Below are 14,642 nucleotides of genomic sequence, written 5' to 3' on the forward strand. Positions count from 1 at the left end.
ACTTAGCTGGCAATGTGCTTAATGTTAGCGGATAGCCGGCTACATTGCACCATATAGCTGGTTATCTGCTAAGTGCTGATTGCAAATATTCAGCAGGAGATAACCGGCTATCTCCCGCTGAATATTCGCAGATAGCTGATTAAGCTGATTCCACGATAAAATCCATAAGATCAACCTTGAATTTTCATCCAAACCCTCCCCACCTCTTTCTCCCTTAGCTCACACCCCCTACTCTCCTTCCTCTCCCTCTTTTTCCTCCTTCTCTGAAGTTTCTACTGAGGAAACTGCCCTTCTTCTTTCCTCCTCTAAAATGTACTACCTGTTCCTCTGATCCCATCCCCACTTATCTACTTAACACTATCTCTCCTTCTGTCATTCCTGTCATCCGTCACATCCTTAATCTTTCACTCTCCACTGCAACTGTTCCTAAGGCCTTCAAACATGCTGTTGTCACTCCACTCCTTAAAAAACACTCACTTGACCCTACCTGTCCCTCTAACTATCGTCCCATCTCCCTTTCCTCTCCAAATTACTTGAACGCATCGTTCAGCGCCGCTGTCTTGGCTTTCTTTCTTCTCAACCTATTCTTGACCCACTCCAATCTGGTTTCCGCCCACGTCACTCTACTGAAACTGCACTTACCAAAGTCTCTAATGACTTACTGCTGGCTAAATCCAGAGGTCTCTATTCTATCCTTATCCTTCTTGACCTATCTGCTGCTTTCGACACTGTTGACCACACCATACTCCTAGATACGCTATCCTCAATTGGATTCCAGGGTCCTGTTGTTTCCTGGTTCTCTTCCTATCTCTCACTTCGCACTTTCAGTGTTCCTCTTCAACTTCCATCCCTCTTACAGTTGGTGTACCTCAGGGTTCTGTCCTTGGACCCCTCCTCTTCTCCTTCTATACCTCTTTCCCTGGTACCCTGATTTCATCCCACGGCTTTCAGTACCATCTTTATGCGGACGATTCTCAAATCTACATCTCCACCCCTGAAATCTCATCCTTAATCCAGGACAAAATTTCATCCTGCTTATCTGACATTGCTGCTTGGATGTCTCTTCGCCATCTGAAGCTAAACATGACTAAAACTGAACTTCTCATTTTCCCCCCTAAACCCTCCTCCTACTACTACTACTATTTAGCATTTCTATAGCGCTACAAGGCATACGCAGCGCTGCACAAACATAGAAGAAAGACAGTCCCTGCTCAAAGAGCTTACAATCTAATAGGCAAAAAATAAATAAAGTAAGCCAATCAAATCAATTAATGTGAACGGGAAGGAAGAGAGGAGGGTAGGTGGAGGCGAGTGGTTACAAGTCAAAAGCAATGTTAAAGAGGAGGGCTTTCAGTCTAGATTTAAAGGTGGCCAAGGATGGGGCAAGACGTAGGGGCTCAGGAAGTTTATTCCAGGCGTAGGGTGCAGCGAGACAGAAGGCGCGAAGTCTGGAGTTGGCAGTAGTGGAGAAGGGAACAGATAAGAAGGATTTATCCATGGAGCGAAGTGCACGGGAAGGGGTGTAGGGAAGGACGAGTGTGGAGAGATACTGGGGAGCAGCAGAGTGAATACATTTATAGGTTAGTAGAAGAAGTTTGAACAGGATGCGGAAATGGATAGGGAGCCAGTGAAGGGTCTTGAGGAGAGGGGTAGTACGAGTAAAGCGACCCTGGCGGAAGATGAGACGGGCAGCAGAGTTTTGAACCGACTGGAGAGGGGAGAGGTAACTAAGTGGGAGGCCAGCAAGAAGCAGATTGCAGTAGTCTAAACGAGAGGTGACAAGGGTGTGGATGAGGGTTTTGGTAGAGTGCTCGGAAAGAAAGGGCGGATTTTACGGATGTTGTAAAGAAAGAAACGACAGGTCTTGGCGGTCTGCTGGATATGAGCAGAGAAGGAGAGAGAAGAGTCAAAGATGATCCCAAGGTTTCGAGCTGAGGAGACAGGGAGAATGAGAGAGCCATCAACAGAAATAGAAAACGGGGGGAGCGGGGAGGTGGGTTTGGGGGGGAAAATGAGAAGCTCGGTTTTGGTCATATTTAATTTCAGGTGGCGTTGAGACATCCAGGCAGCAATGTCAGACAAGCATGCTGAAACTTCCCCCATTCTCTATCTCTGTTAATGGCTCTCACATCCTCCCTGTCTCCTCGTCTCGTAATCTTGGTGTCATCTTTGATTCCTCTCTCTCCTTCTCTGCACATATTCAACAGATCGCCAAAACCTGTCGTTTCTTTATCTACAACATTAGCAAAATTCGCCCCTTCCTTTCTGAATACGCTGCCAAAACCTTTATCCACACCCTTGTCACCTCTCACTTGGATTATTGCAATTTACTTCTTACTGGTCTTCCGCTCAGTCACCTCTCTCCTCTCCAGTCTGTCCAAGATTCTGCAGCACGGCTTATTTTCCGCCAAAACTGTTATACCCACACTAGCCCACTCCTCAAGTCACTTCACTGGCTCCCTGTCCGCTTCATATACAGTTCAAATTTCTCTTACTGACCTTTTAATGCATCCATTCTGCAGCCCCCCATTACCTCTCCACTCTCATCTCTCCCTACATTCCTTCCCGTGACTTCCGCTCGCTGGACAAATCTCTCTTGTTGTCCCCCTTCTCCTCCACTGCTAACTCCAGGCTTCGTTCCTTTTCTCTTGCAGCACCTTATGCCTGGAATAAACTTCCTGAGCCTGTACGTCTAGCTCCATCTCTACCTGTCTTCAAATCTATGCTGAAAACCCACCTTTTCACTGCTGCTTTTGACTCCTAGCCACTACTCATTTGCCTCCCCTTGTTCCTTCTCACCCAGTACTTCCCTCGCCCTTAATTGTCTTGTCTGTCTGTATTATTTAGATTGTAAGCTCTTTTGAGCAGGAACTGTCTCTCTATGTCAGGTGTTCAGCGCTGCGTGCATCTGGTAGCGCTATACAAATCCTAATAATAAGCGCTATTTAACTGGCCAGGACCCATTCCTGGCTGGTTAAATAGCACTGAATATTGGGCGGAAAAGCCCTTTCAGATGTGTAAAGAGGACTTTGTGTGAAAACTCCTTTAAAAGATTACACCCTGTGTGTTGCAAGTCCTGGATGCACAAAGCACTGTACTGTTGATTGGAAAACTAGACTCCGGCACTGCCCCACTTTGCAATACATGGTAACTCAGCTTTTTCTGAACACCTTGTCAGTGTTTATACCCAGCTTGCTCCGTATTTCCATGCCTGTGTAAAGTGCCTGTTCTCCGAGGACAAGCAGGCTGCTTGTTCTCACTGATGGGTGACGTCCACGGCAGCCCCTCCAATCGGAACACTTTCTAGCAAAGTCCTTTGCTAGTCCTCGCGCGCCGATGCGCACCGCGCATGCGTGGCCGTCTTCCCGCCCGAACCGGCTCGTGCTGGCCAGTCTTCTTTTGTCCGCGCTCGGTACGGTCGTGTTTCGCCGTTCGCGCCCCAAAGTTGACCTCGCGTGTCGTTTATCGACTTCGTTCTAAAAAAAAAAAAAAAAAAAAAGGTGTCGGAAGGAGACCTTTATGGTTTTCTCCCTTCCCGTACTTCCAGTCTTTGCCCCGGTAAGTTTTCTTTCGTCGTCGGGGTAGGCCCTATTAGGCCTCGGTCGAAGTTTTTCTTCCCCCTATTTTTGCGGTGCCATTTTCGCCATTTCAAGTTTTGATCTCGCCGGCGCAATTTTTCCGCCCATGACATCGAAGTCTTCCAGCGGCTTAAAGAAGTGCACCCAGTGCGCCCGGGTAATCTCGCTCACTGACAGGCACGCGTCGTGTCTTCAGTGTCTGGGGGCTGGGCACCGCCCTCAGGCCTGTAGTCTGTGTTCCCTTTTACAAAGGCGGACTCAGGTAGCGAGGTTAGCCCAGTGGAACATTTTGTTCTCGGGCTCTTCGTCGGCATCGGCACTGGGAGTATCGACTGCTTCGACGTCGTCGGCGCCTGGACCTTCATCTTCGCCCCCGATTGCATCGAGTGCATCGAGGCATCGACCCTCTGCATCGGGGCGACATCGGAAGGCTGCGTCGGCGTCGGTGGTATCGAGACCTCCTCGTCTGCTGATGTCATCGGACGGTGGTGCTTCGTCTGGAGTGCAGGTGAGGGCTGTCCATTCCCCTGCTGGTGGCGGTGAGCCTTCGGGTGGGTCTCCCCCCATCCCAAGGGCTCCTGCGGTACAGCCCCCCTGAGACCGACCTCCTTCGGTCTCGGCCCCGAGGAAGCGACGGCTGGATTCTACGTCCTCCTCGTCGGTGCCGGGAAGCTCCGTTGACATGCTTCGTCCCAAGAAGTCGAAGAAGCATCGAAACCGGTCCCCTTCCCGTGTCGGCACCGAGAGCTCTGGGTCGCCGAGGCAGTCGGCACCCAGTAGGCATCGGCACCGAGAGGACCGCTCGCCCTCTGTTCAAGCGGTGTCGATGCGCTCCCCTTTGGACAGCCCAGAACAGCCTCCACACCCGGAACAGACTCTGACATCGACGCCTGCATCGGCTTCCATGCCTTTTTCTACAGCCGCTCTGAATGAGAGTCTCCGGGCCGTTCTCCCAGAGATCCTGGGAGAGCTGTTGCGCCCTACCCCTCCAGTACCGGGGGTGCTTGCACCGCCGGTACCGTCGAGCGAGGCGCCGGCTGGCCCATTGCCCGGGGTGAGGTCTCCGGCATCGGTGCCGCGTGCGGTACCGACTGCGGTAGCCTCCCAGGAAGGCTCCCCGACTACGTCGGCGGAGGGAGCTTCGCCGGTGCGGACGAGGGAGTCTACCTCTCGACGTTCCCACCATGGCCGTGGTTCCACGGAGTCGAGCCGGGCACGGTTGCAGACACAGGTCCGTGAACTTGTGTCTGACACCGAGGGTGAGGCCTCGTGGGAAGAAGAAGAAGACATCAGATATTTCTCTGACGAGGAGTCTGAGGGTCTTCCTTCTGATCCCACTCCCTCTCCCTCTCCTGAAAGGCAGCTTTCTCCTCCCGAGAGCCTGTCTTTCGCTTCCTTTGTCCGGGAGATGTCTACGGCCATCCCCTTCCCGGTGGTTGTGTAGGACAAGCCCAGGGCTGAAATGTTTGAGCTCCTGGACTATCCTTCTCCACCTAAGGAAGCGTCCACAGTACCCATGCATCATGTCCTCAAAAAGACATTGCTGGTGAACTGGACCAAGCCTTTAAGTAATCCCCACATCCCCAAGAAGATTGAGTCCCAGTACCGAATCCATGGGGACCCAGAGCTGATGCGCACTCAGTTGCCTCACGACTCTGGAGTTGTGGATTTGGCCCTAGGGAGCATGCTTCGGCGCCCCCGGGCAAGGACTCTAGAACCTTGGACTCCTTTGGGAGGAAGGCCTACCATTCTTCTATGCTCGTGGCCAAAATTCAGTCGTACCAGCTCTACACGAGCATACACATGCGGAACAATGTGCGGCAGTTGGCGGGCTTGGTGGATAAGCTCCCCCCTGAGCAAGCCAAGCCATTTCAGGAGGTGGTCAGGCAGCTGAAGGCGTGCAGAAAATTCCTGGCCAGAGGGGTGTATGACACCTTTGATGTTGCGTCCAGGGCCGCTGCTCAAGGTGTGGTGATGCGCAGACTCTCATGGCTGCGTGCCTCCGACCTGGAGAATAGAATCCAGCAGCGGATTGCGGACTCGCCTTGCCGTGCGGATAATATTTTTGGAGAGAAAGTCGAACAGGTGGTAGAGCAGCTCCACCAGCGGGACACCGCATTCGACAAGTTCTCCCGCTGGCAGCCTTCAGCCTCTACCTCTACAGGTAGAAGATTTTTTGGGGGAAGGAAGACTGTTCCCTACTCTTCTGGCAAGCATAGGTACAATCCTCCTTCTCGACAGCCTGCGGCCCAGGCTAAGCCCCAGCGCGCTCGCTCTCGTCAGCAGCGTGCGCCTCAGCAAGGCCCCTCGGCTTCCCAGCAAAAGCAAGGGACGAGCTTTTGGCTGGCTCCAGCAGAGCATAGCCGACATCCACGTGTCAGTGCCGGGCGACCTACCAGTCGGGGGGAGGTTGAAAGCTTTTCACCTAAGGTGGCCTCTCATAACCTCTGATCAGTGGGTTCTCCAAATAGTCCGGCAAGGATACACCCTCAATTTGGCCTCAAAACCTCCAAATTGTCCACCGGGAGCTCAATCTTACAGCTTCCAACACAAGCAGGTACTTGCAGAGGAACTCTCCGTCCTTCTCAGCGCCAATGCGGTCGAGCCCGTGCCATCCGGGCAAGAAGGGCTGGGATTCTATTCCAGGTACTTCCTTGTGGAAAAGAAAACAGGGGGGATGCGTCCCATCCTAGACCTAAGGGCCCTGAACAAATATCTGGTCAAAGAAAAGTTCAGGATGCTTTCCCTGGGCACCCTTCTACCCATGATTCAGCAAAACGATTGGCTATGCTCTCTGGACTTGAAGGACGCCTACACGCATATCCTGATACTGCCAGCTCACAGACAGTATCTGCGATTTCAGCTGGGCACACGTCACTTCCAGTACTGTGTGCTACCCTTTGGGCTCGCCTCTGCGCCCAGAGTGTTCACGAAGTGCTTGGCTGTAGTAGCAGCGGCACTTCGCAGACTGGGGGTACACGTGTTCCCATATCTCGACGATTGGCTGGTGAAGAACACATCCGAGGCAGGAGCCCTGCAGTCCATGCAGATGACTATTCGCCTCCTGGAGCTACTGGGGTTTGTGATAAATTATCCAAAGTCCCATCTTCTCCCAGTGCAGAAACTCGAATTCATAGGAGCTCTGCTGGATTCTCGGGCGGCTCGCGCCTATCTCCCAGAGACGAGAGCCAACAACTTGCTGTCCCTCGTCTCGCGGGTGCGAGCGTCCCAGCAGATCACAGCTCGGCAGATGTTGAGATTGCTGGGCCACATGGCCTCCACAGTTCATGTGACTCCCATGGCCCGCCTTCACATGAGATCTGCTCAATGGACCCTAGCTTCCCAGTGGTTTCAGGCTGCTGGGGATCTAGAAGACGTGATCCACCTGTCCACGAGTTTTCTCAAATCCCTGTATTGGTGGACGATTTGGTCCAATTTGACTCTGGGACGTCCTTTCCAAATTCCTCAGCCACAAAAAGTGCTGACCACGGATGCATCTCTCCTGGGGTGGGGAGCTCATGTCGATGGGCTTCACACTCAAGGAAGCTGGTCCCTCCAGGAACGCGATCTGCAGATCAATCTTCTGGAGTTACGAGCGATCTGGAACGCTCTGAAGGCTCTCAGAGATCGGCTGTCCCACCAAATTATCCAAATTCAGACAGTCAACCAGGTTGCCATGTATTACGTCAACAAGCAGGGGGGCACCGGATCTCGCCCCTGTGTCAGGAAGCCGTCAGCATGTGGCTCTGGGCTCGCCGTCACGGCATGGTGCTCCAAGCCACATATCTGGCAGGCGTAAACAACAGTCTGGCCGACAGGTTGAGCAGGATTATGCAACCTCACGAGTGGTCGCTCCATTCCCGTGTAGTGCGTCAGATCTTCCAGGTGTGGGGCACCCCCTTGGTAGATCTCTTCGCATCTCGAGCCAACCACAAAGTCCCTCAGTTCTGTTCCAGGCTTCAGGCCCACGGCAGACTGGCATCGGATGCCTTCCTCCTGGACTGGGGGGAGGGTCTGCTGTATGCTTATCCTCCCATACCTCTAGTGGGGAAGACTTTGTTGAAACTCAAGCAAGACCGAGGCACCATGATTCTGATTGCTCCTTTTTGGCCGCGTCAGATCTGGTTCCCTCTTCTTCTGGAGTTGTCCTCCGAAGAACCGTGGAGATTGGAGTGTTTTCCGACCCTCATCACACAGGATGAAGGGGCGCTTCTGCATCCCAACCTCCGGTCCCTGGCTCTCACGGCCTGGATGTTGAGAGCGTAGACTTTGCCTCTTTGGGTCTGTCAGAGGGTGTCTCCCGCATCTTGCTTGCTTCCAGGAAAGATTCCACTAAGAGGAGTTACTTCTTTCTATGGAGGAGGTTTGCCGTCTGGTGTGACAGCAAGGCCCTAGATCCTCGCTCTTGTCCTACACAGACCCTGCTTGAATACCTTCTGCACTTGTCTGAGTCTGGTCTCAAGACCAACTCTGTAAGGGTTCACCTTAGTGCAATGAGTGAATACCATTACCGTGTGGAAGGTAAGCCGATCTCAGGACAGCCTTTAGTTGTTCGCTTCATGAGAGGTTTGCTTTTGTCAAAGCCCCCTGTCAAGCCTCCTACAATGTCATGGGATCTCAATGTCGTTCTCACCCAGCTGATGAAACCTCCTTTTGAGCCACTGAATTCTTGCCATCTGAAGTACTTGACCTGGAAGGTCATTTTTTTGGTGGCAGTTACTTCAGCTCGTAGAGTCAGTGAGCTTCAGGCCCTGGTAGCCCAGGCCCCTTACACCAAATTTCATCATAACAGAGTAGTCCTCCGTACTCACCCTAAGTTCTTGCCAAAGGTTGTGTCGGAGTTCCATCTGAACCAGTCAATTGTCTTGCCAACATTTTTTCCCCGTCCTCATTCCTGCCCTGCTGAACGTCAGCTGCACACATTGGACTGCAAGAGAGCATTGGCCTTCTATCTGGAGCGGACATAGCCCAACAGACAGTCCGCCCAATTGTTTGTTTCTTTTGATCCCAACAGGAGGGGAGTGGCTGTGGGAAAACGCACCATATCCAATTGGCTAGCAGATTGCATTTCCTTCACTTACGCCCAGGCTGGGCTGGCTCTTGAGGGTCATGTCACGGCTCATAGAGCCATGACAGCGTCGGTAGCCCACTTGAAGTCAGCCACTATTGAAGAGATTTGCAAAGCTGCGACGTGGTCATCTGTCCACACATTCACATCTCATTACTGCCTGCAGCAGGATACCCGACGCGACAGTCGGTTCGGGCAGTCAGTGCTTCAGAATCTGTTCGGGGTTTAGAATCCAACTCCACCCCCCTAGGCCCATGTTTGTTCTGTTCCAGGCTGCACTCTCAGTTAGTTGGTAAATTTTTTAGGTCAATCTCAGTTATGTCCTCGCCGTTGCGAGGCCCAATTGACCATGGTTGTTGTTTTGAGTGAGCCTGGGGGCTAGGGATACCCCATCAGTGAGAACAAGCAGCCTGCTTGTCCTCGGAGAAAGCGAATGCTACATACCTGTAGAAGGTATTCTCCGAGGACAGCAGGCTGATTGTTCTCACAAACTCGCCCGCCTCCCCTTTGGAGTTCTGTCTTCCCTTCTCTTTGTCTTGCTACATATGAGACTGGCCGGCACGAGCCGGTTCGGGCGGGAAGACGGCCGCGCATGCGCGGTGCGCATCGGCGCGCGAGGACTAGCAAAGGACTTTGCTAGAAAGTGTTCCGATTGGAGGGGCTGCCGTGGACGTCACCCATCAGTGAGAACAATCAGCCTGCTGTCCTCGGAGAATACCTTCTACAGGTATGTAGCATTCGCTACCTACAATCTGACACTGCAAAGAGAGTGTTAAGTAACTTAAAACGTCATAAGCTGTGCTTCATGTCAGCATGACAGTCAAGTGCAACCAGGCCTAGGCTCAAAGTTTCTGCAGCCCGTAAAGTGTACATCATCAGGATCTTTGGTTTTGGTATGATATTGACATCCATTCATGGGGTATATCTTCAGAAGTGGATGGGAAGTATGCACAGAGCCCAGTGTTTATGTCAGGGGCATATCTGCGTGGGGCCACAGGGGCCTGGGCCCCCGCAGATTTTGCCCTGGACCCCCCTACCGCCGCCAACACCTACCTTTGCTGGCGGGGGACCCCAACCCGCGCCAGCCGAGGTCCGCTTCCTCTAAAAATATTCCTTGAGCTGAGGTCTTTTAAGTTGTTCGTCCTCGCTCCCACTCCGTGCTGCTGTTCAAATTCTGTGAAATCCAGTTTCGGAGTCTGTCTGATGTTGCAGCACGTTGTACGTCGTCCTGCACGTACAATGTGCTGCGACGTCAGACAGACTCCAAAACTGGATTCCGCAGAGTTTGAACAGCAGCACGGAGTGGGAGCGAGGACGAACAACTTAAAAGACCTCAGCTCAAGGAATATTTTTAGAGGAAGCGGACCTCGGCTGGCGCGGGTTGGGGTCCCCCGCCAGCAAAGGTAGGTGGTGACGGCGGTAGGGGGGTGGTGGTGACGGCGGCAGGGGGGTGGCAATGGCGGCGGGGGGGTGGCAATGGTGGCAGGGGGTGGCAATGGTGGCGGGGGGGCTATAATGTGCCCCCCCACTCTGGCTCTGGCCCCCCCTACCGCCGAACCCCAGATACGCCCCTGGTTTATGTGTTTACATTTCATGTGTTTACATTTGCTGTAAATCTTTGGACTCCATATTTATTTATTTATGGCATTTATACCCCGCTCTTTCCCGCTTGATAGCAGGCTCAGTGCGGCTTACAGGATATGGTACAGAGTATCATAGAGATAACACAAAGTAAGGTACAAGGTACACAGAGTATAGATTGCCGGCCTTCGGATTAATTTATGGGTCACTCATGACTAGAGCAGATTGAATGCTTAATTGCCTTTGTACAGTCTGATCCTGTTAACTGTCTATGACAAGATAGTATTATTCATATTTCTGAAATCTCTCATATAAAACTTCCATACTACAAAAAACAACACATAGTTGGAGGAGGTAGTTCTTGTCTATATGACATCCAAAATAACAGAAGTGGGAAAAAAACTCCACTTAACTGTCTCTTTTGCTTTACAGGGAGAAGCCGGAGTAGATGGTGTGCGAGGCTCGCTTGGTGGAAAAGGCACTGATGTAAAAATAACAAACAGTTGTTACTCTGTAGCTAACTGCTCTTTGCACTGTATGCGAGTTTGATATTTTTATGGTTTGTCTATTGTTAAGTGTTGCAGGTATGCGTGTATACTGAATTATTATTAGATATCTCATTCCAGTAACAAAGTGATTGGTGTGTATGCATGGGTATTTATTATTGTGTGCATGTGTCCAGATGTATTCCTGTATTTTTAGCAACACTGGCTAGCTATAATAGATACATTTTCAAATGTTTCTTCAGGATCTCCGTGGGTGAAAATGGGAATTATGCAGGTAGAACGACTGAATCGTCTAAGTGGCTTTCACAACACATATACTTTAATCCAGTGGCGTAGCCACAGGTGGGCCTGGGTGGGCCAGGGCCCACCCATTTTAGACTCAGGCCCACCCAAAATTTTGACAGTCTTGCTGTGGCTGGTGGGGATCCCCAAACCTTGCCAGCTGAAGATTTTCTTTCCTTGGGCACCAGCGCTCTTCCAAATGTCAGCCAGCGGCACTTGCCTGGAGACCAGCCCTTCTACACATGCTCAGTTTTCACATATGCATAAGCACTGAGCATGCACGACAAGCTGGTAGCAGCATCAGTTTGAGGCAAGTGCTGCCAGCTGCCGTTTGGAAGAGTGCTGGCTGCTCGAGGAGGAGGAGGAAATCTTCAGGAAGCAGGGTGTGGGGATCCCCGCCTGCTCAAGTACTTAATATTTGGGGTCTGTGGGCAGGGAAGGGTGGAGAGAGGAGCAAACCAGAGGGGGATTGGGGAGGGATGTGAATTCCATGCCCGCCCACCTTGGGCTCAGGCCCACCCAAATTTGACCATCTGGCTACACCCCTGCTTTAATCACCAGTAAAAAGAAGTGTTCCTGTGGGCGCCATTTAGTTGGAGGGAGAAAACTACACCTGTGCTTTCACTTTTCAAACATATGCACAACACTTATGTTTATGCACTCATTCAAGATGGCTTCCACTTTTCACATATTTCTTATCCACGTAGCCAGCTGATCTGCAAATACATTGCCTTTGAGGTCAGTGTGTTTGGGCAGGATGTATGTTCGTTGACTGTGCTTCATCCTAAACCTTTTGCTTTTTTTAAACATAGGGTCGACAAGGTCGTAGAGGCCCTTCAGGCCCAAAGGTCAGTAGCCATTTAAGTTTTAGTGGGTTGGTAATAGAAAATTTGGGAAGATGGAAAGTTAATTTCAGCATCGTGTTTTTGTGATTATCCCGTTCAGCTTGTCAAATCTGCATTATCGGGAGACACTGTCCTTTTAATAAAGTGTGGTAAAGTTTTCCTCCCACCGTGGTTCAGTTGCAATGACTGACTGTGATTCCAGTTGACCTTGTTTAATTATATCTTCTTCTGTATTTTCTCTGGATACAATGATTAAAATTTCAGCAGTCACCTGCAGACATACCTGCTGCTTCTTTATAAATGAAATCACTGACCAAATAATTTGTAGATGTAGACTTGTTATCTATTAATATTTTCCCTTCACTTTTGCAGGGTCCACGGGGAATTCCTAGTCCACCAGGTAGCAAAGGAGCCCGTGGAATTCAAGGCATACAGGTTGTATATTAGAATATGCCACTGTGGCTTTAACATTTTATATATAAGCTGAAATATTAAGTATAAAGTTCACAGCTTGTGTGGAGAAGCTTTGTTTATTTACATGGGTGAATCTAGTATTTAACATATAGGTTAGGCTGATGTTTTCATTTATCATAACATAAGAACATAAGTTTGCCATACTGGCACAGTCCGAAGGTCCATCAAGCCTAATATCCTTTTTCCAACAGTGGACAATCCAGATCATAAGTACCTGACAGGATCCCAGAACAGTAAAACAAATTTTATGCTGCTTATCCTAGAAATACTGTAAAAAGAATTAGGCGTTCTACTTATTAAGTTATCAAAACTCAACAACCAAAAACGAAAAGTAGAAAATAGATAAGTGTGTGTCACGTAGTATGATATAACTTGAATTTTTGGGGATGTCTCATAGATAATAGTTTGGCTGTATGTTGTGACAAAATATTTTTGTCTGGCAGCCGTAGCAGTCTTTAATCATTGACTACCCCCTCCATCCAAAATATGATAAATTGTAATAAAGATGAATATCATGTAAAAAGTACTTAGAGCACACACTTATAATGGTAGGAAGAAAACTATTTGTACAACCACCAATCCTAGAAATAAGCAGTGGATTTTCCCAAGTCCAATTTAATAATAATGGCTTATAGACTTTCTTTTAGAAAATTTACCTAAACCTTTTTTAAACCCTGCTAACTAACTGCTTTTACCACATTCTCTGGAAATGAATTCCAGAGTTTAATTACATGTTGAGTGAAGAAATATTTTCTTCTGTTTGTTTTAAATTTGCTACTTTGTAGCTTCCTTGAGTGCCCACTAATCCTAGTAGTTTTTGGAAAGAGTAAACAAGCAATTTACCTCTACCTGTTCCAGTCCACTCAGTATTGTATAGACCTATATCGTATCTCCTCTCAGCCATCTATTCTCCAAGCTGAAGAGCCCTAGCTGGTAAGGAAGTCATCCCATCCCTTTTATCATTTTTGTTGCCCTTCTCTGTACCTTTTCTAATTCCACTGCATCTTTGTTTAGATGCGGTCGTACCAGAATTGCACATAGTATTCAAGTTGCATTTGCACTATGGCGCAATAAAAAAGACATTATAGTATTCTCATTTTTGGTTTCCATTCCTTTCCTAATAATTCCTAACATTCTATTTGTTTTCTTAGCCGCAGCCACACACTGAGCAGAGGGTTTCAATCTATCATCAACAATGACAGTCTAGAACCTTTTCCTGGATGGTGACTCCTAATGTGGAACCTTGCATAACATAGCTATAGTTTGGGATCCTCTTTCTCACATGTGTCACTTTGCACTTGCTCACATTAAACGTCATCTGCCACTGGGTTGCCCATTCTCCCGGTCTCATAAGATCCTCTTGCAAGTTTTCACAATCCTCTTGCGATTTAATAACTTTGAATAACTTTGTGTCATCAGCAAATTTAATTACTTCACTAGTTATTCCGATCTCTAGATCATTTATAAATGTTAAAAAGCAGCGGTTCCAGCGCAGACCCTGGGGAACCCCACTATCTACTCTTCTCCATTAAAAATACTGACCATTTAACCCTACTCTCTTGTTTTCTACCTTTTAACCAGTTTTTAATCCACAATAACACATTACCTCCTATCTCATAACTTTCTAATTTAAGAACATAAGAGTAGCCATACTGGGTCAGAGCTATGGTCCATCTAGCCCAGTATCCTGCTTTCCAAACAGCGGCCAAGCCAGATCGCAAGTACCTGGCAGAAACCCAAATCGTGGCAACACTCCATACTACAAATCCCAGTGCAACCAGTTGTTTCCCATATCAGTCTCAATATCAGACTATGGACTTTTCCTGCACGAATTTGTCCAAACCTTTTTTAAACCCAGATACGTTAACCGCTGTTACCACCTCCTCTGGCAAAGAGTTCCAGAGCTTAACTTAAGCACATAAGCACTGCCACACTTGGAAAAGACCAAAGGTCCATCAAGCCCAGCACTCTGTCTCCGACAGCGGCCAATCCAGGCCCCAAGAACCTGGCAAAAAACCCAAAATTTAATAACGATCAATGGACTTTTCCTTCAGAAATCTGTCCAGACCCCCTTTAAACTCAGCAAGGCTAGCTGCCATCACGACCTTCTTCGGCAGTGAGTTCCAGACTCTAACTACGCGCTGAGTAAAGAAAAACTCTCTCTGATTTGTTTTAAACCTACCACATTCTAATTTCATCTTGTGTCCCCTGGTTCTATTATTGTTAGAAAGCATAAACAAACGCTTCACATCTGTCCGCTCTATCCCGCTTATTATTTTGTAAACCTCTATCATATCACCTCTCAGCT

At 49.2% G+C, this 14,642-nt stretch overlaps 1 protein-coding gene across 3 annotated transcripts in view; it reads left to right on the forward strand.

The window, feature by feature from the left end:
* COL6A6 (collagen type VI alpha 6 chain) overlaps positions 1-14,642 on the forward strand; it is a 336,531-nt gene that overhangs the window by 221,484 nt on the left and 100,405 nt on the right. For all 3 annotated transcript variants that reach the window (XM_030206331.1, XM_030206323.1, XM_030206339.1), the window contains 3 exons: positions 10,660-10,713; positions 11,828-11,863; positions 12,233-12,295. In XM_030206331.1, the coding sequence (XP_030062191.1) occupies positions 10,660-10,713; positions 11,828-11,863; positions 12,233-12,295 (153 nt within the window). The remainder of the gene's footprint in view (positions 1-10,659; positions 10,714-11,827; positions 11,864-12,232; positions 12,296-14,642) is intronic.

The sequence above is a fragment of the Microcaecilia unicolor genome, chromosome 1 (assembly GCF_901765095.1).
Source record: "Microcaecilia unicolor chromosome 1, aMicUni1.1, whole genome shotgun sequence".
NCBI classification, from domain to species: domain Eukaryota; kingdom Metazoa; phylum Chordata; class Amphibia; order Gymnophiona; family Siphonopidae; genus Microcaecilia; species Microcaecilia unicolor.